The sequence below is a fragment of the Camelus ferus genome, chromosome 6 (genome assembly GCF_009834535.1).
Source record: "Camelus ferus isolate YT-003-E chromosome 6, BCGSAC_Cfer_1.0, whole genome shotgun sequence".
NCBI classification, from domain to species: domain Eukaryota; kingdom Metazoa; phylum Chordata; class Mammalia; order Artiodactyla; family Camelidae; genus Camelus; species Camelus ferus.
The window spans coordinates 5,814,474-5,838,019 of NC_045701.1; the positions used below are offsets into that span (position 1 = coordinate 5,814,474).

Below are 23,546 nucleotides of genomic sequence, written 5' to 3' on the forward strand. Positions count from 1 at the left end.
TTCTAGGTAGAAATTGCTTATCTTCAGCCTACATTCAATACCACAGGCCTCTTCCTGTTTGAAATAAAGAATCCTTTAACAATGTAACTCTCATCTTGGTGGGAAAAGGGAAGCAGGGGGGATAATCCCACCAAATCTAATTTGTCTTCAATTCTTTTCCACTTAGATTGGCACTTTGGCTCCAAGAGTTTCCCAAGAAAGATAAACGGCCAGAATGGAGGAGAAGAAACTGATGGTGGCGGAGAAGGACGGACAGACACACACTCTTAAGTCCTCAGCAGCCTTCCCAGGGACCCACCTCGAGCTCCCGCAGGGCGTTGTCACACTCCTTCTGGCCAGGAGCTTGCTGGGTGCACAGCGTGATGAGCTGATTGATGCTCTCAGTCACAGCTCTGCCACAGAAACGGAAAGAATGTTTTTTGTTTTGTTTTGCAAGGATCAACGGTAATTTCCCCAACTACATTTTGCAGGATCCCTAGAAAAACAATTCACTATAAAGGCTGCGGTCCCAGCGAGAGCTCTTCCACAAAGCTCTAAACAACCAAAAATAAACCACAGTCGGGGAGGACCGAAGGAGAATTCCCACCTTGCTTCTAAGTATTCATCTGATTCACCCTTAAAAGCCCTGATGGGTCTCTTCAGAAAGTAGGGCTATCTTCTAATATATTCACAAGAAAAAATTCACAGAAATTGCAAATATCAAAGAGCTCATATTAACACTGTTTGCAGTATCCTTCACTAGCAGCCCATAAGGAAGAGGATTATCTGAGCTGGACTATTTTGGACTGCCTTTGTATGGTTTGGGCTATTTTGCATACTTTAAAACAGACATACAGTAACCTGTGTAAGCTATGCCTTATGATTTTAAAACCTCTTCTTTCCATTAATTCCATTAATTCTAGTTCCTGGAAGCTATCTTCAGACTATTCTTTAAAAGCACTATTTTCTTTGTTAAAATTAATAGGAATCAGATAATCTTAGACAATTTTATATGTGTTTCTATTCTTTTTAGAACTTAAGAGGAGGCTGAATTCTTTTTCCTACATCGGCAAGGGTTCCACCCTTCCTGGGCAGCCCCTGTTTAGGTTATGGTCTACTTTGAGTTAATTTCTTTAATAAGGTGTGCAATATGTAACCAGATTCTTTTTTCAGGGGTGGGGTGGGGGAACATATGGACGTCTGATTACTTCAGTACTATTGAAAAAGCTATCCTTTCTGCATTGAATAGCTTTTCTAACTTTGGTGACAATCGATTGGCCATATCTGTGTGGGTCTACTTCTGGACTCTGTTCCCCTGTCTTGAGCGTCTAACCCTTCACCAATACCACACTGTTTTGATTATTGTAGCTTTACACTGTTTTAAAATTGAATACTCTTTTCTTTTTTTTAATTAAAGTAGCATCAGTTACAATGTGTCAATTTCTGGTGTACAGCACAATGTCCCAGTCATGCACATACATACATATATTCGTTTTCATATTCTTAAAATTCAATACTCTTGCTTTTGAGAAATACCCTTCCTTTTTATAAATGAATACCCTTGTTTTTTATAAATTGAATACCGTTACTTTTTATAAATAAAAAAACGGAGAGAGGTGAGATAATTCCCTAAAGGCATGCTACAAATAAAGAGTTGAAATAAGACTCAAATCCATGCATATCCGACTCCAAAGCCAGATCCACAACCATTTTTCTGCAGGTTCATAACTGGTCCATTCTTTTGGCAGGACTCTGAATTCTATTCATTGTCAGTAACCACTACCGCTAATGGGCAACTTAAAATATAACGAACAAAACCAATATAGGACACACACTGCAGTTAATCATTAACATTGACTAATGTAAAAGATGCCTCCTCTCATTAGTTAAATTGGCTTTGCAGCTTCCCACAGAATATCAAATTAGATGCAAAATGATGTTGCCAACGTACAAAGGCAATCAGCTTAATTATTTGATGAGGAGCTACTGATTGGAATTTTAAATCTGGCTAGAGTGACGGGAAGAAGAAAAACATTCCTCAGCTCAAGAAAGAATCCCAAAATAGTTTCTGTAAGATTGGCTCTATTGATTCATTTATCTGGGGGAGAAGTGCTTCCCTAAGGAGTCATGGAGAAGCACTGTCCTCCAGGGGCAAAGCAAAACAAGAACAGAGACAGCAAGACAAGCCCTCGTTGGGGCCCCGCTGGAGTGTGCAGGCTGTGATGCATTCTGTGATGTATTCCCTGGAAGGGCCCCAGAGAGTCCAACACCGTGTTGTGTGTGGCAGCCTTTAAGACATACTTCTGAGAGGGCAGGCTCATGTGTCAACACACCAAAGGGTGCACAAAGCTCCCGACTGTGGTGACGTGGTCATCTGGGGACAATTTCCACCCCTCACACTAGCTTTCCATGTAGCTTCTTTGTTTGCTGTTTGTCTACATTGTCAAAACCTAGCTTATATACGAAGATTGTTCCATAAAAATCTAAGTGTTTACAATTGGCGAATCCAGAGAATATATAGCAATTCATTCTTATACTTTTACCTATTTTTTTTTAGGAGTGAAAAATTTTCAAACAAAGACTTGGGGTTAAAAAAAAATTCTAAGACTAAGAGTTTGCGGTTGGAAAAAATTCACAGAAGTGCCAGTAAAGCACCGCATATCTGAGTGAATCACTTGGCCAATACTGATCCATGACTAAAAAGCATGATTTAGGTATCATTTATCCCCATAACTGATTTTAGGGCCTCCATTACATATCTAAATAATAAACTTAGTGGCACAGAGGCAAATGGTTATATAGATTTGACAATGAAAATTAGTATTTTTAGGTTTTAAACTAAAACTAGGTTTAAAAATTTTTTTAATATAATTAAAGAACGTTTATTTGTTTTTCACTAAGACTTTATCTTGAGAACATAACTAAACTGTGTCACCACCCCCACTCCAATTTGAAAAGGGTTATTAGTAGAGTGAATGTTATAAAGCGGATATGAACAGTTTGAAGGATTGGCACCAACATTAACCAACAAAAACCAACTTCCATCTAAATCATCATAAAAATGTTTAAGTAAAAACAAAGGAGCGGGGAGGGCAATGGGGGTTTCAGATTATACTTATCTGTAAGAGCAAAGGATAAGATGCAACCCAAATATGCAATGGTAAAGGACTGACTAAATAAACATACAGACTACGACAGAATTCTGGGCTTCCATGAAAAGTCCTAATATCACAGAATATTCATGATGCACAATTAAGTAAAACAAAATTTATAAAGCAGTATAAACCATAGGAGTGCACATCTGTGAAAACAAATATATATGCATAGAAAAATGAAAGAACGACCTATCAAAATGTTAACAGTGACCTTACACTATTATTTTTAAAGCAAAGGTTTCAGTAAATCTACTAAAATATTATCAATTAACCAGCTTACATTGTCATAAAAATACGGCCAAAATTAGCTGCACCTTCCCTCTGTTTTATATAAATTCAGACAGGCTGGAACTGAGTTACCTTTATTTTCCCCACACCTTTTATGGGTAATTACCAAAGCTATACAAGTTTACTTAAAAAAATGCAAAACATTAAAAAACCGTAATTCCATCACCTAGACACAGGGTTTTCCTGTGATTCATTCTTTACCTAAGCATATTCAGCCACTCTCAGTGTTTACAAAATTGGGGTCTACAACCTCGGGTGTTAAAGGCTTTCTAAGCTACAGATTGTTTAGTGTTCAGAGATACTAAACTGATTCAGACAGGAGTCTGTGAGCTCTGGAACGACATTCTCAATAGGTATGGAATTGAGGTCGAGAGAAGAAAATCAACCAATTTGTGCTTCTGATGATCTATAAAGCACAAATCATCCAGCAGGGAACTTGGAGGGGAACAGAGCAACTCCAGACAATTCCCTTCCTCAAGGGAAAGAGGCTCTTAGGAAGGCAGGAAAGAGCAAACTGAAATTCACCTGTCTGCATTTCCTGGGTCCTACTGTGCACAAGGCACAGGGGGTACAAAAGGATATAGTATGACATAGTTCACATCTCTATAGGAAAGCAAGGTGCTTGCAATCCAGCTGGAGAGACAGGACGATGAACTGACAAGAGACAGAGGTCAGCCAGAGGAAGCAGTGCTGGGGCTAGGACACCAGGCAGGATGGACCAGATGCAGGCAGGACGCGCCGGGAACACCCGAGGAGATTCAAGCCTCAACAGTGGCATAGGTTCTGCCTTTGAGGGAGCGCCTGACATGGACCAGAGCCATTGGAAAATCGGGCCTCAGTGAGATCCCGATCTGGATCATGGGCAGAGAACATTCCAGAAGAGACCGAGAGACAGAAGAAGGCCCGTGTACATTTTCTGTTTCAGAGTGTGGAAGTGCTGCTTGCTGGGTCACCCTTTTCCACCATCTCTGGAGACAGCAGGACACCTGCCTGGTGGGAACCTCATAGCAAAGGGCTGCCTGGGAAGAGGTGCCTCCTGCAAGGTCCCAGGGAGCCCTCGGGGGACTGGAAGCAGCAGGACACCGTCCTGATGCTGGCAGGTGGGCGTGAAGCCTTCAGCCCGGGAGTCCTTCTGGCTAGGACTGGGGTGTGAGCAGTGGCTCAGGGGTAGGACTCGCCCTCCTTCTGCCACTGCAAACTTGGTTCTCCACTTCCTTGACTAAGTCCAGGAGCATCGGGCCAGTCCTTGGTCAGGGAAAAGGCTGATGAACCACTGACAAAGGGTCTCCAGCTTACCCAACTCGTCAGAAAAGAGCCGGAGCCCACCAGGTACACAGAAAGAAGCCGGACTCTCAATAGAAAATGACTTCCTCCCCACTAGGCATCAGAAACTGAGGGACCACATTCCTCAGAGTCACCTGGGTTCAGGTGCACAAAGATGAGTAGAGCGAAAAGACAGACATACTCTATTGCTTTTCCAGAAGCAAACCTGTTTCCCCAAAGCAGGAAGAATCACTGAAAAAGAAAAAAGAAAGGTTTACTCTGCTGACGTAGGAGTGGGAGGGCCGAGTCAGTCCAGGTCTGGGTCCCCACAGTAGTATCTCTGGGGCCTTTGGGGACATTCACATGAAGAACAGGGAGGGCAGTGGGGCTGAAGATGAGGCCAACAGCAATCGGATCCCTGCTGCCCACCTCCAAAGGCACTTACGCACAGGTTTGTCGCGAGGTGCAGATAAACCGAAGGCCACCTGCTCTTGTGTATGCCCCTGCCCTAACTCCACCAGGGCTGTCCCTGCCTTATACCCAGTGCTAGGCCTGGCCCGTATCAGGCACATGGTAACTTGTCTGTGTAATGAACAAATGAAGTAACAAGAGAATGAATGAACATACCCCAGTTGGGCAGAGCCTTATTTCCCAAGAGGAGCTTGCCTGACTCACTTGACCTGGCTGGAGCTTCCGCTGGGAAACCACCCCAGGGAGCAGAGCCTGCCAACATGTGCCAAGAAGCCAAGGATAACGGGCCAGCATCTTCCTGCAGCTGTTCTGGCCCAAGACTATCATTTCACATGATGCTTTTTAAGTGCTTACTTTACGATGAAAACTATCAGGCTGGGAACTCTCCCAGTCAACTGCTGAAAGCCAGGATAGACAGAGCAAAGAAAGTCTTTTCACCTGGTCTCCAGGTCGCTTCCTCAATGTCACCACCAGGAGGCCTCCGGACACCCACAGAGACATGACACCAGAAACAAGCTCTGAGGTCCTGGGTTCCCTTCTTCACCAGGTTTTCAAAAAGCCAGTTCATTCTCTCCCTTCTTTCCCATAATTTAAGAGAGTCAACAACACTTTCTAAGTTGGAAACTAATATTTTTGTTGTTGTTTGTTTGTTTGTTTGTCTTTATTTTTCTTTTTGAGGGGGAGGTAATTAGGTTTTTTTAGTTTTAGAGGAGGTACTGGGGATTGAACCCAGGACCTTGTGTATGCTAAGCATGTGCTCTATCCTTGAGCTAAACCCTCCCCCTGTAATTTTGAAATGATGCAAAAAATTGAAGATAATGAAAAACATCTGTGTTCAGATACCTGGCAACATCAGTTGCCTTATCCAAAGGTTCTTTTTAGGAAAAATGTGATTAAGAGGGTTTTATATCAGAAACAGCTGCTCCTGGGACATTGTGCTGTACACCAGAAATAGACACATTGTAACTGACTGTACTTCAATTAAAAAAATTAAACAAACAAACAAACAGCTGCTCAACAGAGACCACAGACATCACAATTCTTCCTCATCCCCTCCCTCACCCCGGGAGGGCACTCACCTACTGGAACAACCACAAACAAAGCATAAGATGGAAGTGGGAGACGTGAGGATATTTTTCCAGCCACCCAGTGGCTCTCGCTACCCTTTGAAACTGAAGTACGTATTTGGGAATAAATAAACTCAAAGGCTTTCAAGGGAACTGCTCTGAAATTATCTAATCTCCCCATAAAAAAATAACACTACAAGCAAAGAGGAGACCAGAGTCAGGTTTTAACCATCGGTACCATGATAGCTTATACACTGACAACTGAACAGGGCTTAAGGATGATGCTACACACACACCTCCATGCTGCAAAGGGGAACGCTTAGACAGGTTGAGCGACCTGACCAGTGTAACCTAGTTTGCCAAGCGTTAAAGCTTGGACTAGAATTTAGGTCTCCTGACTCTGACAACTTAAAGCCAGGAGAGATAATGACATTAAAAAAACAAATAAGCAAACAAAACCAAACAAAAAAAAATTTTTTAAGTACAATTCAAGCCATGCTTTTTAAGAATCACCAATCTGCACCCATTTTGAAAATGTTTCCATTTATGCTCTATATCCTAATTGTCCTGTATTTAATCTCTTACTGCTGTTGGCTTTCCTATATATCCAGTGATGCCAAGTAATGTTAGGAAAACATGCCTACACCACCACGCAGGTGTAAAACACCCCACCCTCTCGGTTCAGGAGGACGAATGTGGGACTGACAACATAAAATCTCCCTGGGCTGTCAGCTGTCGCTGCAGTTTCTCCAGGTACCAGCATTCAATCACTAGTTATGGAACTAAATTGCCACAGTGGCCCTGGAGCAGAAATTGTACTGTATTACCCACTTCCCTGGGTGAAAACAACAGGAAAGAAGGACATTGACATCATCCTAAATCAGATTCGTGTTTTAATATATTTCCCAAAACAATTTACTCCCATCACCAGCCCATTCATTCTGAACTAGAGCCCTTCTGCGTGTGACCGAGTGAACATGTTTAAACCCATCTAATCAACACTGGTGCCAGGCACAGAGTAAGTACTCAAGAGATGCTGAATGGCTAGTTAAGTATCTTTGTTTTTTTTTGGATAAATGCTGGAGAGGGTGTGGAGAAAAGGGAACCCCCCCCCACACTATTGGTGGGAATGTGGTTTGGTGCAGCCACTGTGGAAAACAGTGTGGAGATTCCTTTAAAAACTAAAAATAGACTTAACGTATGATCCAGGAATCCCACTCCAGGGCATATATTTGGAGGGAACTCTAATTCAAAAAGATACGTGCACCCCAATGTTCATAGCAGCACTATATGCAATAGCCAAGACATGGAAGCAACCTAAATGTCCATCAACAGATGACTGGATAAAGAAGCAGTGGTATATTTATACAATGGAACACTACTCAGCCATAAAAAATAAAAAATGGCCATTTGCAGCAACATGGATGGACCTGGGGATCGTCATACTAAGTGACGTAAGCCAGAAGGAGAAAGAAAAATATGAGATCACTCATATATGGAATGTAAAAAAAAATGAGACAAATGAACTTATTTACAAAACAGAAACAGACTCACAGATATAGAAAACAAAATTGTGGTTACCGGGGGGGGGGGAAGAAGGGGATGGAGAAATTGGGAGTACAGGATCTGCAGATACTAACTACTATATGTAAAATAGATAAACAATGAGGTCCTACTGTATAGCACAGGGAACTGTATTCAATATCTTGTAATAACCTATTATAATGACAAAGAATATGAAAAGGAATATATATATGTATAACTGAATCACTGTGCTGTACACCAGAAATTAACACATTGTAAACTGACTATAATTCAATAAAAAAAAGAAAAAAAATTCTTTTTTTGTACTTTTCAGCATCCTCTGATTTCTTTTTAATAAACATATATTACTTCTCTAATCTGAAAGATATTAACACTATTGAAAAAAATCTAAGTCATCGTGTTTATAAATCAATGGGGGCCTCAAGTCCTAGCAAGTCCTCCTGAAAAGGCTGTAAGAGGAGACAGAGGCATCGTTAATGGGGAAAAGCACATGGAAACGGAGCCAGTTTAATCAGACACCAGCGTCTGTTACTTTTGCCTCCTACTCTGACTACATGAGGACAGCATCACTTCTTCGCTCAGCAAAAGCAGCAGGATGTCAGGCACATCTCGCAAACACTGACGCGATTTAACCACACGTGAAAGCACATCTTGTTCCACTCTTACCTTGCAGCTGCAGCCAGGAGATTTTTCGCGTTGGGCGCCCCGGGATCTACAGAGAGAGACTTGGCAGCTAGCAGCAGCTTGCTGGATGCCATCGAGATATTCTTGAGGTTCCCTATCACCTGGATCTGGTCTTCTTTCGTCTGGAAGGTCGAAAGGAGCCAGAGTGATTAGGGACTGTCCATCTGTCCCAGGCAGCACTCAGAGCTCGGAGCAGCGTCGTGAAACAGAAGCAGGTTATCTGTACAGACTGCACAAAGCCCAATCTGCCCAGTTAGTCCGTAGATGCGTAATTTGTCAAGACTCTGCCCAGTGTCTGCCCTTCCCCAAACAGACACCCAGACCAAGATGCACACAACAGGACAGAAATCCATCCCCAAGAGGGACAGCCAAGAGCTGCGTTGTCTCACAAGTGTGGGCATTAAAAGAGGGGAGGGAGGGAGAGAGAGAGAGAGAGCGCGCACAGAGCAGGCCACAATTCCAGCATCTTGCTCAACAATGCTGGAGTTGTCAGGGGCTCGCACGGCTCAGCCTGGCACAAGCGACCGGCGCTGTCTGGATGCGCAGAGCTGACTGCATCCCAGAGGTTCCCGCCTCTGGAAAGGACACATTTCTCACCTGGCTTGCCATCCGAGAAACACCCCTTTGTAGATAAGAGACCAAGAAACAAACACCCTGGATGCCTCATTTAGGGAGTTCACGGGAGCTTGAGAAAAAACAGCTCTGGAAGCCGACACCAGACCAGTCATGCTCCCTTGTTCCTAACAAGGGGTTTATCTGTTCATCTGAAGGAGGTAAGTTTTAATGACCTGACACTCAGGGTAAGACATAGTTCCTTCAAATGGGCTCGCTAAACCTTAAGCACAAGAGTTGTCACTATATTATACCACATTTGAAGTATAGGAGGCAGAGCTGCCCTCCCTCCAAAAAGCGTACATAAAACAATGGGTTCTGTTGGAGGATCGTGGGAAAGTTACCCGTCATCTCCAGGACGCACCTCACCCATGGGCTAATCGCGTCTTTGGGAATGCCATTCCCATGAGGTCACGGAGCTCCCTGAGCAGCAAAGGGAACATAAAGGTGTGGGCTGCTCACAGCTCCCTGGCTCCCACGTGCCACTTGGCCTCAGGGGTGGACGGTCCCCCAGAGTCGAGAGGCAAGGGTCAGCTCCACTCGGCCACCTGCACACCCACCTGAGCCTGGCCTGCCATCTCAATGCCGGCATCGAGGAATTCGTCGAAATCATCGCTGAACTTCCCGGAGGCGGCGGCCAGCTCTCCGCTCTGGCCCCGGGTGGCATGGACCACCTCCCCTGCAGACTGATTCAGATCGGCCGCTGCTTGGTTCAGTTCGCTCTGGGCTTCCTGGAAAGGCTTCGTGCTTGGAGGTAACTGTGGGAAGAGAAGGCTCATTGCATGAGAACTTTTACTTTGTGTAGGAGAGACAAAGGTAGGTGTTGCAGAGGGAAGACAGACTCCAGGGACGCATTTCTGAGTCATCCAGCCTAAAAGGCTCTGTGTGGTCTGAGCCCATGTGAAGTTTGACCTTCAACGGATATACATTCACTCATTCGCTTTAATTTATTGAACACCTATTCAGCGCTAGACACAGCAGATCTAAAAACAGTAAGGACAGCTTTCCCTAGGGCCTGTATCTCCTAAGTGGCAGAGCCAGGACTCACCCCTGGGCAGCCTGACTCTGGGATCCACTCTCTGAACCACCGCTCAATCTTGGCTCTCTTAGATGCAAACTCCCAAAGGTTTAGCTTCCTGAAACTAAAAAGCAGATGCTCTCACTTTAAATCTCATTATTCCAAACTAATAGCCGCCAAATTTCTTCATTAGTGGTCTTTGCTAACAATACAGCTTTTCCACAGACATGGCACTAGCAGAACTATTCAGGGTTTGTGAAAAGTTCCAGAGGGTCAAGCCAGGCTCTGTCGGTCACACACACCCAATGCTTGCATACCTGGAATGTGGCAGGCACGAGGCAGAGAAGAAACAAAGCTCTAAAGGGGCTCACACAACAGGGAAGGAACAGGCCCCAAAGAGAAATTCCACAGACTACTCACTCTCTCTGTGAGCTCTAACCACGTGTCCCATTATCACCTGATTGTCACTGCCTGAGGTGCCCTCATAAGAAGTTAGATGGTCACATATCCCCTTTCCTGTCTCATCGCATCTCAGGATGACCTGAGAGCAAACAGCAACATGGGCTCAAAGAAAAAGTAAACTTCAGAAGCGTTACTCGGGGACTCTGTTGATCAGAAGGCAAAACAAGGACAAGGCAGGAAAAACAGGACCCCCGAGGGAAAGGTGAGCTGCTCAGAGGTCCCATGGAGGGGAGAGGACGCTGCTCCCACTGAACGCGAGCCCGGTCCCCCAGGTGCCCTTCGCGAGCCATAAACTCACCGAGTCCACCAGCAGCTTCTTGCTCGACTCCCCGATGCTCTTCAAGGCCACGTCCACATCCTTCTGCCCAGGGAGGCAATTCACGCAGTTATTCAGGGAGTGGGAGACGGCTTTGGCCACCTGAACACGCAGAGGGAGAAAAGCCACATCAGAAAGGCTTTCAGTGCAAACATCCCTGCACACGTGTTGGGGATGAGCAGCGACAGAGCGCAGAGCTGGGAAAGACTGGGAAACTCCGCCGGCATCCACCTGACGCTGTTTAGCATTAAGTCGCCTCCCCAGGACCTCTCGCTGCGGTTAACGTCCTGTCTTGGCAAAGGGTCTGACCCAGTGCCACAGCAGGCGCTACCTGCTCCCCAGCGCCAGGCCACGCCGTGACTGTGATTCAAACCACAACTCTCCCACGTTACATCAGGTTCTAAAACAAAGGTATCTCCCAACCAGAGAAAGAGAAAGAGCTCCCTTCTTGAGAGTCCTGCAGAGGTCCTGGGTTCTCTGGATGCCAGGACTTACTCAGGGGCCCTCTGGTGCCGTGGCCGCCTCCCCCCACCCCGCCCAAGGGCAGGTGGGATGCTCTGAGCACATCCAGAGCAACCTGGAGTTGCCCACGTGCTGCCTTTTAAGGACGTGTGAGGCTCCCTGTTTCTATTCTCTGGCAAGACTCATCTGAAAAGGCACTAGAGAGACAGGGTTTAAAGCTTTGAGTGGCTAAACTAAGTATATCCTCACCTCCCAGGCTAGGAAGAGACATATGCATAAGCATACACAGGCCTAAAACAAACATGCTGTGTTCTGGCTCTTTAAGTTCCAAGGGACGATTTCAATCGAGCCCCCCCATACTTTCTGTTGACCGAATGAAGCAGACATCACATCATGAGGGCGTCTAGGCAAGGCTTGCAGAAGTGCTCACACCAGGCGACAGCCTTTGAACACGCCCACCTCCATGATGACCATGGTGACCAGTTCCCGGCCTCACCTGGGCTAGTCTCTGCTGACTCTCTGCGTCCCCTGGTGCAATCAGGGCCTGCTTGGCTTCTTGGATGAGCATGGCCGAGCCTTCCATCACATCCCGAGCAGAATCTAACATGGCGTGCGCAGCCGTGGGGTCACTCGTCGATGCCGCCACTCCCCGGGCAGCCTGCGCCAGCGTTTTCAGAGCTTGGGCCGTCTCCCTAGCAGCCACCCCTGGGGAGAAAAGCCCATCAGACTTTCTATTAGATTCCATCTAAAAGTCATACTCTTACCTGGGGAGGAAGACTCTAGACCAGAGCCTCCTAGAAAGGAGCGAACCCTCAGACGGTGTCTGGCGCAGGCGGGCTCTGAATTGTTTTTTGTAAAATTTGAACTGATGGGCTTCTCAAACAGGTAGCCTATACCACTGGCTCTGGGATGATCCAAGAGAGATTTTACAACCAACGCCATGCTAAAAACTATTTCCCTCTGGCTCCCGTCACTCCCAGTGCCCCGCATGTCCCTAGACCTAAGAGACCAAGTGCAAAGGATGAAGTTCACAGATCATTCAGACTCACTTTTCTTCTCTGCCGTTTTTAATGGGGCACAACTTATATGAGATAAAGTGAAGGAGTCTACCAGGGCAGCTCACTGAATTTGTGCAAATGTATCTACAACCCAGATGGAGACATACAACATTTCCATCACCTGTGCCCTTTCCCAGTCAAAATCCTCTCACCCCAGAAGCAATCCCCATTCTAGCCTCTATCACCTTAGACTAGTTTTACCTGTCTTTAAACTCCATGTTGGTGGAACCACACAGCGTGTATTCTTTATATAGTCTGGTTTCTTTCTCTGACCACAGTGCTGTGAGTTTCACCCATGTTGTTACACTTGGCAGTTCACTCCTTTTTCCTGCTGTGTCGTATTCCATTATACGAACACACCAACATTAGTTTATCCGTTCTTCTGCTGTTGGACACTGGGGGATTGTTTCCTGCTTGGGCTATGATGAACAAAGCTACCGGGACAGTGTTTAGGTAGACATAGGGAAACACTTCTCTTGGATTTAAACCCAGGAGCTGAATTGCTGGGTCACAGTGTAAGTGTGTGTTTAGCTTTAGAGGACATTACACAACTTTTTCAGAATGGCTTTGCCATTATACACTCTACCAGGAATATATGAGAGTTCCAGTTGCTCCATATCCTGACCCAAACTTGCTATTGTCAGATTTTTAATTTTAGCCAATTCTGGTGGGTGTATAGTTGCATCACACTGAGGTTTAATTTTTGTATCCCTAAAAAGCAATGATGTTGAGCACTTTTTCATACACTCAATGGCCATGTGGACATCCTCTTCTGAGAAGTGCCTACTCATTTTTTTTTAATTTTTAAAAAAATTTAAAAATTTTAAGTTTGTTTTTTGGGGGGAGGAGATTAGGTTTACTTATTTATTTTTAGTGGAAAGCACTGAGGATTGAACCCAGGACCTTGTGCATGCTAGGCATGCACTCTACCACTGAGCTATACCCTCCCCGCCTGCTCATCTTTAAATTCATTTCTAAAGATGATGAGATTTGGTGATAAATGATATAACTATAAACTAGAATCTTAAAAACAACAGCACCGCTTCCCGTAGAAAGAGGAGCCTTCCTACATAGCACCTAGGACTTGGCACACCCAAGAAAAGGATGAAGACTGGAAATGCCAGAGCATGTAACAAAAGGGTCCCAGAATCCTGAGAACCGCAGAATAGCCGGCCCCAAAGCTCTTCCCATCAAACCGTTTCAGCTGAGGCCCATGGCTGAGAAGTATCTTGTCCATGGACACACTTTTAAATCTGAGGGTTCTCAGCTTCTGGGTCAGACTCTTCACATCGCTCTTCCGAACAGGGGACTACGAGGCATTCTTGTTAGAACATGTAACATCCGCCTGGAAAGCACACAGATCAAGTTCCCTCTCACTGCGCTCTGAGAACACTATAATCTAAAGGCTTTGGCTGGACGGCCTTAGGCAGCACTGAATGTGGCCTTTACTGGCACCTCTTCAGCTCTGAGGCCACACAGATGCAGCAGGTGATCCTCTCCGTACGGAGGACGAGGCGCCGTGGTCCCATAAAGAGCAGGAAAGGCCCCAGATCCATAAAACAAGACAACTTGGCAGCCCGGCAGACTTGCCAGTCTGTAAATATTTAGGAAGTGCTCAGCTGGGACTGTAACTCCACAATCTAATCAACACAAGTTACAAAGATGCCAACCTGCCGTTCATCACAGGGCACATCCGGGCGCAGCATGTGAAGTGCACGAATTTTAAACAACGTGTTTTTAATGGCAGAGGAGAAAACACAAAGATAAACAAAGCCAAGGTAAAAGAAAGAAGCCGAGTAGAAGAGTCATTCCATCTTATGTTGAGGCTTCCAGCACAGGGTCAAAGGACATCCTTGCTCAGAAGGGCAGGGCATGGTGAAGACCTCACCCAGCTCTGGCTCTGCCGACTAGCCGTGCGGCCTCTGTGGCTGCTGCTTTCCCCTCTGGGCCTCGGTTTCCCACAGGTTTTAGGAGAGGCAGAGATCACAGCTCTGACCACTGAAAAGTCTAGGCTGTGATTTCTAGACCTCCTCGCCGGTGTCCAGATCTACCATACCAACTCTTGAACCCATTTCTATTTGAGTCGCGTGACTTCAGAAGAATAAAACATTTGTCATATCCAATTAAAAGAGCCATGTTTATGAAAAAATCATTTACTGAAAGACCTTTTATAGATTCAGATAGCTTTCCAAAAAGGCAGAAACCAGCAGCGCTGAATTCCCAAAGCCTCGGCTGATCCACCCACATGCTGTCTGCCGAGGACTCCCGACAAAATCTCAAGGCACGTCAAGGATCCTCTTTGGAAGGACTAGGTTTCCCAGAAAGAGGAAGTCACACCCACAAGAGGCTCAGATAAGGCCACCAGATGCCAGGGAGCCCAATGAACATCCAAGGCTTTAAGTGGCTGAATTCACAGCAACGTTCTCAGGGGTAGTGGTGAGAATCACCCGGGGCAGGTCTCCAAGCAAACACCACCCTCCACAAAAAGTCTGTTCCTGTAGTCAAGTGTGTAGGACACGCTGGAATTGCCAGTGGGAGACACTGAAGCAGACTAGTGTTTCAATAACCACAGTCCTTGGAAGACACAGATTACTTTCACAGCATCCCTGCCATCTCGATCTCAAATTATAGTCAGCAATGGAGGCTTAAGGAGACACGTTAGTGATATGAACTATAGTGGAATTCTTTGTACTAGTAGTTCTTCTTGATCAGAATTCAAGTAGCTTGTGTGCAGACAGCATTAGGCCACCTATCAAACTCACAAGGTAAAAACCAGGTATGAAAGATTTTTTTTTAATCTGGAAAAGGTTCTGTCTACATGACTGTAACCAGCCGAGAAGAAATTTTAAACACTGTACTGGCCAAACAAAAACATATCTGCATTAGAATCCAGCCGGTGGCAGCCAACGGATAAGTTCTGAATATTCTACACATGTCGAGTGTGGAGGAGGGAGCTGACACCCAGGGGGAAGCCATCCTCACTTGCACTGTCTCCTTGCTTCCCAGCCGTTCTTCAACATTCCTGAAAATGCCTTTAACTGGGAGAGCACTGACCTGGTTTCTCCTTACGTCAGTTGATGCTTAAGTCCCTCTCTCAAGTGACCTGCTGGGCAGCAATTATCTCTGTGAGTCAAGAGACACCTCGTCTCCCAGTTACCTTCCTCTTTCCAAGGCTGCGCATTTTCATTTCTTTCAAAGATTTATATCGCTCAGGCTTCTCCCTAAATATTTGGGCTCCTCAGGGTTACGTCCGATAAACTTTCTCACTCTGTCACTCCCCCTAGGCAAACTTATTTACCCACGTGGTTTCACTCATTATCATTTTATTAAATATATAAAATATTTATCTCCAGCCTAGACTTCATCACTGAGTTCCAGAAGCAAATATCTAGCTGCCTAATGGGCACTTCTACTTGAATGTCCTGCAGGTATTTCAAATTGAATACATGGCAAGTTGAACCTGGCATTGCTCAACTCCAGGCCTCGGCATCCCTGCCAACGATCCTGGGTTTCTGTCACAGAGACGGATACAACTCTTCATCCTGCCATGGGGCCGCACACTTAGAGCTGTCCGTTACCCTCCCTACTCCCGTCCTGCCACATTCCAACTGGTCACTGACAACTGTCAGGTCTCTGTTTCTTTAATGCACCCCTTCATCCCGGCCACAGGCCACTATCATCTTTTCTGTGGATGAGGCAACAGCCTTCTCACTGGTCTCCCTGCCTCCAACTCTGCTTCCCCTCAACTGATCCACACATGACAGGAAGGACAACTTGCATTAAAGGGCAATCGAGACTGTGTCCACAGATTAACACTCTTCAGTATTTTGCCATGCTCTCAGGTTAAAATTCAGTTTATTTAAAGTGGCTAATGAGGCCTTATACGATCTGGCCCCAGCCTACGTTTCCAGCCTTACCTTCTCACTCCCTACCTCCTTGCCTTTTACTTGGATCTTTCTCAGTTCATTTGATCAGCCTTCTCCTCTCTGGCCTCAGGGACTCTTCACTTACGCTGTTCCCACATCCACCACCCGTCAGCGGCTGCCAAAACAGAATGCGGCTCCTTCTAGCCTGCTTTTCAGACACCAGCTAGACAGTCTGTCATCCTGGATGTTATCAGTATCAGATGATGCAACTTGTAAAGCGGTCCTTCCTTCATTAAAAATCCATTTCATCATCTGCACAAAAATCTGGCAAGATTTCAGGAATGTGTGGAAATTTTTGAAACTAAATCTCTCATATGCCTTATGCTTTTAAGAATTTACAGATACTTTCCCTTCTCCCTGAATGCTAAATGAGTCATAAATGATCCTTAAAACCCTGATCAGGTGTCAATTTTGCTCTGAAACTCCCTTACCTTTTCACGAGGACAGAACTGTACATTCTTTTTATTGCAGGGGCTGTATGACCCTGTGTCTAACTCTTTTTGTACTTCTCTTGTGCTCTCATTTTTAAAGGAATAAATATAGTTTTTTTTTTTAATCAAAGAAGATTTTCCTTATAGTAATGGCAGAATAACTAATGATGAAGCCTTCCCCTCAGAGAAACAACCAGAAACACTGAGAAAAAAAATAGACAAAATTATCTGTTTCAAGGCACTGGAGAAACACTAAGTAACCAAGGTAAAGAGAGCCAGGATCTTGAAGAGAAAGAAAGCACAGAGAATTGAGTACAATGCTGCTTCTCCCTGTTAAGAAGCTGAGAAGGTGAGCAACACTTCCTGAAATCTCACTGGGCTGGGATGATGGAAACACACAGTTCTGAGCTCAAGAATCAGAAGGGCCCTGGCCAACACCACAGACGTTTGGATGGGAGGCACCAAGGGCTATGCCCTGAAAGGTAAGCTGGAAATAGACTTCACAAGATCCAATCAGTTCCATGCTGTTCACGTTAGGTTGATCTGCTCCTTTCTTTACCAGCTACTAAAATAAAAGAATCATCCTCTGTAGGGAAGGAAACACAATGTAGAGCCTCAAATGATCTCTGCGATGTAAACACCAATGATTAGATGTAGTAAAACTTCAGTTTTGTTCATTAACAAACACCTTTAAGACAGTGGAGAGGTAAGCTGCAACATACAAGAAATAAATGTGACAACAAACTCCTACAAATGAATAAGCAGTCAGCAAACTCAAATTTTTAAAAATGGGCAAAAGACATGAACAGATGCTTCATAAAAGAAGATAACCAAATGGTCGATAAATGGAAAAGGTCCTCAACTGTACTGTGCCTCAGGGGACATGTGAATTAAAACTCTAACGTGACACTATTACACACTCAACAGAATGGCGAATGGCGACAATACAGAGTGGTGACAAGAGTGTAGGACTGGGACGTCCAGGTGCTGCCGGTAGGAGTGTGGCTGCATAGCTAGCTGTACAGGCTATGACCCGGCAACTGCACTGGGACGCTGGAGATGTCCATCACTTCATCTTGGCGGAGCTTTCTGGGGTTGCATCCAGTTTGTGACAACTCACGAAAGTATACATTTAGGTCTTATGCTCTCTTCTGGATGTGTATTATTCTTCAATAACAATATATATTTCAAAAAAAAAAAAAGAGTTAAGCTGTACTGCTGTACAACAAAAGCTGCAATCCATGTTGGGCCCACCTGATTCCTATCTCTAGAGCTACTCAGTTCTTGAAGATTTCTTCTATTTCCTACTTAAGTAATGAGGTTATACTGAAACTTCTTGATGTTTGCATCTTGGATGGCTACAGACTGCCTACGGTGTCTGCTTCCTACTCTGATAACACCCCCTCCCTTATGTCACCTGCTGTTTTCCTTATCCATTCTGTTCCTTACCCAGTCCTCCTGGTTCAAGGATACCTGGTGTCTGCAGCACTCAAACCCTCCCAGAGTTTTGCAGCACCCCATCAGCTGGTTTCTTGTCAGCTTCCCTATGCCTGGAGAGATTCAGGTTTTTATCTCTTTGAGTCTGTCAGTTCTCACTCATCTGTCTCCTTTCATCATTGAAAATGTCACTAAGATCTTATTTGTTGTTTTCTCAAACAGTTTGGGAGAATCATATTTGATCAGTCTTCGTATGCTTAGCATCAAGCCCAGTAGCAAGCATGTGGAAGGAGCTTGAAAAATGTGTGTTGAACCGCTGAGATAAAACAGTCAGGTTCATTGTCAGATCAGTGACCTCCCCCGACCAGCCCAGGAGTCTGCACCTGGCCACCGGGCGTCACCGAGGGTGCGGGTCTCACCTGTGTAGTGCTCGTTGCCTTGAGCAGCACAGGTCAGGAGCTGCGCCATGGAGGAGCCCACTGCCTTAGATGTACTTCCCAGGTCCTGAGCACATTTTTCCAGCTGGAGGAATATTTGAGGGGGAGGAGAGCTCAGAAGAAAAGAACCATCCATTGAAATCTCAGTTCCAAAATAATGCAAATCAAACTTTGGGCCTTAACTCTTTCCCACCCAAGACACCAATGGCGCTGAGAAGAAGTGGGGTGATGGAGGGAAAGTGCCCAAGCTTCACAATAAACAAACCTGAGTTCACACCCTGCCCTCTGTTCCCTTTCCCCAGTTGCTAGCTGTGAGAGATGGAGGTAAATTATTAAGCCGCTCCAAGTCTCCGTGTCCTGAGATCACAGCACCTAGCTCTGAAGGTTTTCAGAAAATTAATGTAGGTAGTCAGCAAATGGTAGCTATTAGTATTATGCCTTTAGAAGCTAATTTAGGAAGTCTGCAACAAATCCTTAGTGAGAATTAATTATGCCTTGGCAGGAAGTGGGCAGACATCCAGCTGGTCCACCTTCCTGGCATGCGGGACCATGAACATGGTACAATTTGATTATTTTACTTTGAGGAGTTCTAACCAGAAGGAAATGCAATAGAAATAGAGGCTTGGAGTGGTAGATGAGATTACGAAAACGGGCAAAGCGCTTGCTTCCCGTGACCTGCACCTCATCTCGCTCTGTAAACTAAATAAATAATTCAGATAATTAAGTCATTAAAGGTCTAGGGTATGGGTAATTATTTAATTACTGGATGAGGACGACATTTTGGAAGAGAACTTTTGGGGTACGCTGTGAGAGTTCAGAAAAACATCAGGGAACGTGCTTATTTTTAATCCCACAATGCGTTTCCCAATAGAGGCACTGCATTCCAGTGAGAAACAGCCTGGCCCACTGCAGCCAACAATACAACACAATACACATATTCTTTTAGGGCAACTTCTTTAAAAATTACATGATGTTTCTTGCACTTTAACTGAACGGTTGTTTTACGTAAAGGCAGATGTAGGTCATGGGCACCCTGGAGTACAGAAGTTTGCCAAAGGACACCTGGACCACATTGCAAAGCTGCTGACCCAGGAACCAACCCTGAATTCATCATTAGCTGGTGGACCTTAGTTAAGTGACTTAAGCTCTCTGAGCCTGAGTTTCCTGGTTTTTACAATTAGAGGTAGCTTGATTTAAGAAGTGTTTTCTGAGTGCTTTTGAGGTACTAGTCATTATCCAATAAGTTAGTTGCCCTGGTAGTTCCTTTATATTCTGAAAGTTTTTAGTTCATCTAAGGAGCGGCAATAGTTAAGAGTAAAACCTGTCAACAGGAGGGGTTGGGAGCATGGGTTTTGGGGTCCTGTAGATGGGATTCAAGCCTCGGCTCTGACGCAAACTGCCAGGTAACATTGGAGAGAACAGTGACAACCTCTGCACCTCTGTTTCCTTAGCTGTAAAATGGGTGAACAACACTTGCTCATTAAGGTCATTATCAGGATAAACGAGAGTGACTGAGTGTGTATACACTGCTTAACAGGTGCTTAATAAATGGTGGCATTTTATTAGCAATGAGGGAAACGAGGGGCTTACAAATGAGGAATATTGGTAAAATTTTAGCCAGGAAAACCCTGCCATAGACATCAGGAAGTCACGTAACATGATCCAGTTAGATTTCTGGTGCCATCATTCTACTTGCTGTTGTGGTTTTACTACCTTCAAGTGCTTCACTCTTGTTCATTCCAGTGCCTTACAAGCGCCTTACAGAAATGTCTTTTAAAAAGACATGACAGCTGAAAATGGTTTCTGTGTTTATCTTTATAACCTCATTGCCACCCATTTCCTCCATAAGCTACCTCAGAGGAGATCTGGGGCTTGCCTACAGCTGGTTGATGATACAACCTGAACCCAGAAGCCAGAACTTCTGGTTCTAAACATAGTTCCTCCAGCCACACTGAGCATTCTTTTCAGAAAAAGGCCACAGGATCAGAACACCGGCCTCAAACACCAGCAGGTCTTGTTTATGAAAAAGAGGGATGACTATTAACAGATCCCCATTCATCCCCAGCCAGACCCCAGGAGAACATATGCAGAACCATCACCAGAGGCATCAGGGCGATCTCTGTCTGAACACAGTTCTAAAGGCTACACTAGGGCTATGTGTTAGAAAAGCTTGAAATTTAGGCACACTACCCCCCCCCCAACTTCCAAAATGTCTCAACGCAGCAAATAAAAGGCAGAGCCCCGCCCCCAGCTGCTGCCAGCATCTCTTACAGTCTCCCCTGGGAGTGGTTTCAGCTGACTGTCCACAGCAGCCACCTTGGCGTCCTGCAGCTCACTCTTCAGCGTCTGCACCGTGCTCAGAGCTGAATCGATTTCCATTGGACCACAGGCTTCATGGGCCTGTCAGGAGAGTTGGGAACATGTGCACACAGTCTGCTGGGGAAAAGCGTTCCCAGTACCTTGCAACGTATGAATATAACCGATGGATATAACCGATGACTCTCCCAGTCTACCAAGAGGAAGCAAAGGGTGCAAGCATTTCCTGAGAGCACAAACCTAAGCCCCACCAGGAGCTTAGTCCTCAGATCCCTGAACAAGCAATTATGCATGTCTCATAATTGGATATACTTAAAGTCTCCCCGAAGCTGTTATACAAAATGCATTGCCTCTCAGACTAAGAGGCCCCCTATTCACTGTGTCTAGGTTCTAGACACAGGGCTCCGAGCACAGTATGTGTGCACCTAGAAGCTTGGGAAGCATGGGGTGAATGAATGAATGAACTCAGGACTCTGGGGACATGTCTCTATCAACCTATTGATCCTCTTTACAAATCTCTAGATTGTAGATCATCATCTTTTCTTACTGAAGGTGATGAAGGATTTCTTTTTCCCTCATTAAAAAATATTTGTTTTAAGAACACTAGTTCATGATCATTTAGAACACTGGTCTCCAAATGCTTTGATCACACCCCCCAGCACACATATTAATAAACTAGACACATATATGATCATTGATAAGTATATTAAATACTGGTAAATCTTAACTTCTTTCCTTTTAAGATAATGCTAACAGCAGCAGTAAATGCTAATTGATTGATTTCTATGTGCCAGTACTACTAGGTGAGAACATTGAGGCACAGAGAGGTTTAATTAACTTGCCCAGGACACAAAACTAGTCAGTGGCAAGGCCAGAATTTGAACGCAGGCAGTCTGATTCTATAGCCTGTATTCTTGACCCTTATAATACAAAAATAACTAAAAGCTCTCACAGTGTCTTCCTGAAGCCAGTGTACAGTCCTGCTTGAGCTTCACTTTGGGGCTCACTTCTACCAAGCAGCTGTTTCAGGTGGGTGTGTCACAGATTCACTGAAGAAATTTGTTAAAATCGTGATGTTTGTGCTCTATGACCAGATGATCTAGTTTTATTTTTTTAATTGAAGTGTAGTCAATTACAATGCATCAATTTCTGGTGTACAGCACCATGCTCCAGTCATGCATACACAGACATATATTCGTTTTCGCATTCTGATTTGGGTGCTCAAGGCCCAGGAATGTGCATTCTGCATACCCCCACATGACTCCAGTGCGAACGCTCCCTGGATCTCTATAGATATTTTTCTTTGGTGATATAGTGGACTGTTCATACTACAAATTCAAATCAGTTTCTAACCTTCCTCCCTCACTCAGGTATGAGGTTGCCTGTTTCTATAAAGGGACTGTTGCAATGAGGAAAAATGAATTCATGCCAGAACTTCATGCTAATACCACATCAAACAGTATAGTAATGAGGCCCTTTGGTAATTAATAAATTCCAGAGACAGAAACTCATTAATCTCCAATTCTGGTCTATTGAGGATCTTGTTAAGGTGAATGTTCCCATTTGAGATGTGAAAACCTTTCAGGGCAAAGTTAATATAAATGACACTCCAAAGTAGATTTGCTGCCTAAATAATTTGATATTAGTTCACAAGATGATACCTGGAAGATGTGTTCCCTGACTTTGGCCTACAGTTGACCTGTCACCAATAAACTGACTACAGTCTCCCTAAGACTGAAAAATAGACCACTGCTTGTCTCAGGGTAAGGGAGGAGGCGAAGCAGGCAACTGAACATGGTTTAACCAAAGTCACCTGTAACCAGAAGGTGATAACTAAGACTACGAGACAGTGACTCCAAGTGGTAGAAGCCAATCCACGTGAGTGTCTTTAACGGTCAAGCAAATGGAACAGACAACTGTGCCAAGGAATATGCCTGGCAGTGTTCAGGCTGCAGGGAGCACCCAGGTCACACCATCAGTAAGAAATTAAAAGCTCCACTCCCGACAGGCTAATCATGGTGACAAGGGTCCACTTACCTTCTGTGAGGCGGTACGCAGCTCTGCCAGGCTGGTGGCGAGGTTCTTGGCACACTGGCTCAGCTGCATGGCCGCAGCCTGGTCGCTCACAGTGGGCACTGCAGCTTTGGCAGAGGACACCATCTTGCTCCCAGGCTGTAGAAAGAAGTGGAAAGTAAGACAGTTCCAGGCATCAAAAGTCAGAGAGCAGAGACCCCAACAGCAATGCCGCTGTATCAGCCAGAACTGACTTTACCCTAAAACAAGGAATATTAAAACTATCTAGTTTCCCCCCAGAATTGAATATCCAGGGCAATATATTCCAGGAATGTTTGAAGCAAAGAGCATATGCCTTTGGGGTGGAGTGGGGAGGAAAACTGGGAGAGTGGCTTGAAATTCTCATTTAAAATAGATTTGAAAGACAGTTTCTTATTCCGTATGTTTGTGGTCCTTGGAATAGCTCTTTAATCTGTGTCTCAAATATATCTAATAGACTATTTAGAAAAATACAGCAAGATAAATGAAACACATGACCTCTCACATCTCCCCACCCAGGATAATTTCACCATGCGTCGGTGTCTGTGGGCAGGCATATATATTTTC

At 44.9% G+C, this 23,546-nt stretch overlaps 1 protein-coding gene across 6 annotated transcripts in view; it reads right to left on the reverse strand.

Moving 5' to 3' along the window:
* The window catches only part of TLN2 (talin 2), a 396,032-nt gene that overhangs the window by 85,025 nt on the left and 287,461 nt on the right, over positions 1–23,546 (reverse strand). For all 6 annotated transcript variants that reach the window (XM_032481038.1, XM_032481036.1, XM_032481034.1 and 3 more), the window contains 8 exons: positions 22,965–23,099; positions 20,883–21,011; positions 18,594–18,696; positions 11,819–12,027; positions 10,843–10,962; positions 9,625–9,822; positions 8,435–8,574; positions 299–392 (listed from right to left, as the gene is read on the reverse strand). In XM_032481038.1, coding sequence (XP_032336929.1) covers positions 299–392; positions 8,435–8,574; positions 9,625–9,822; positions 10,843–10,962; positions 11,819–12,027; positions 18,594–18,696; positions 20,883–21,011; positions 22,965–23,099 — 1,128 coding nt within the window. The remainder of the gene's footprint in view (positions 1–298; positions 393–8,434; positions 8,575–9,624; positions 9,823–10,842; positions 10,963–11,818; positions 12,028–18,593; positions 18,697–20,882; positions 21,012–22,964; positions 23,100–23,546) is intronic.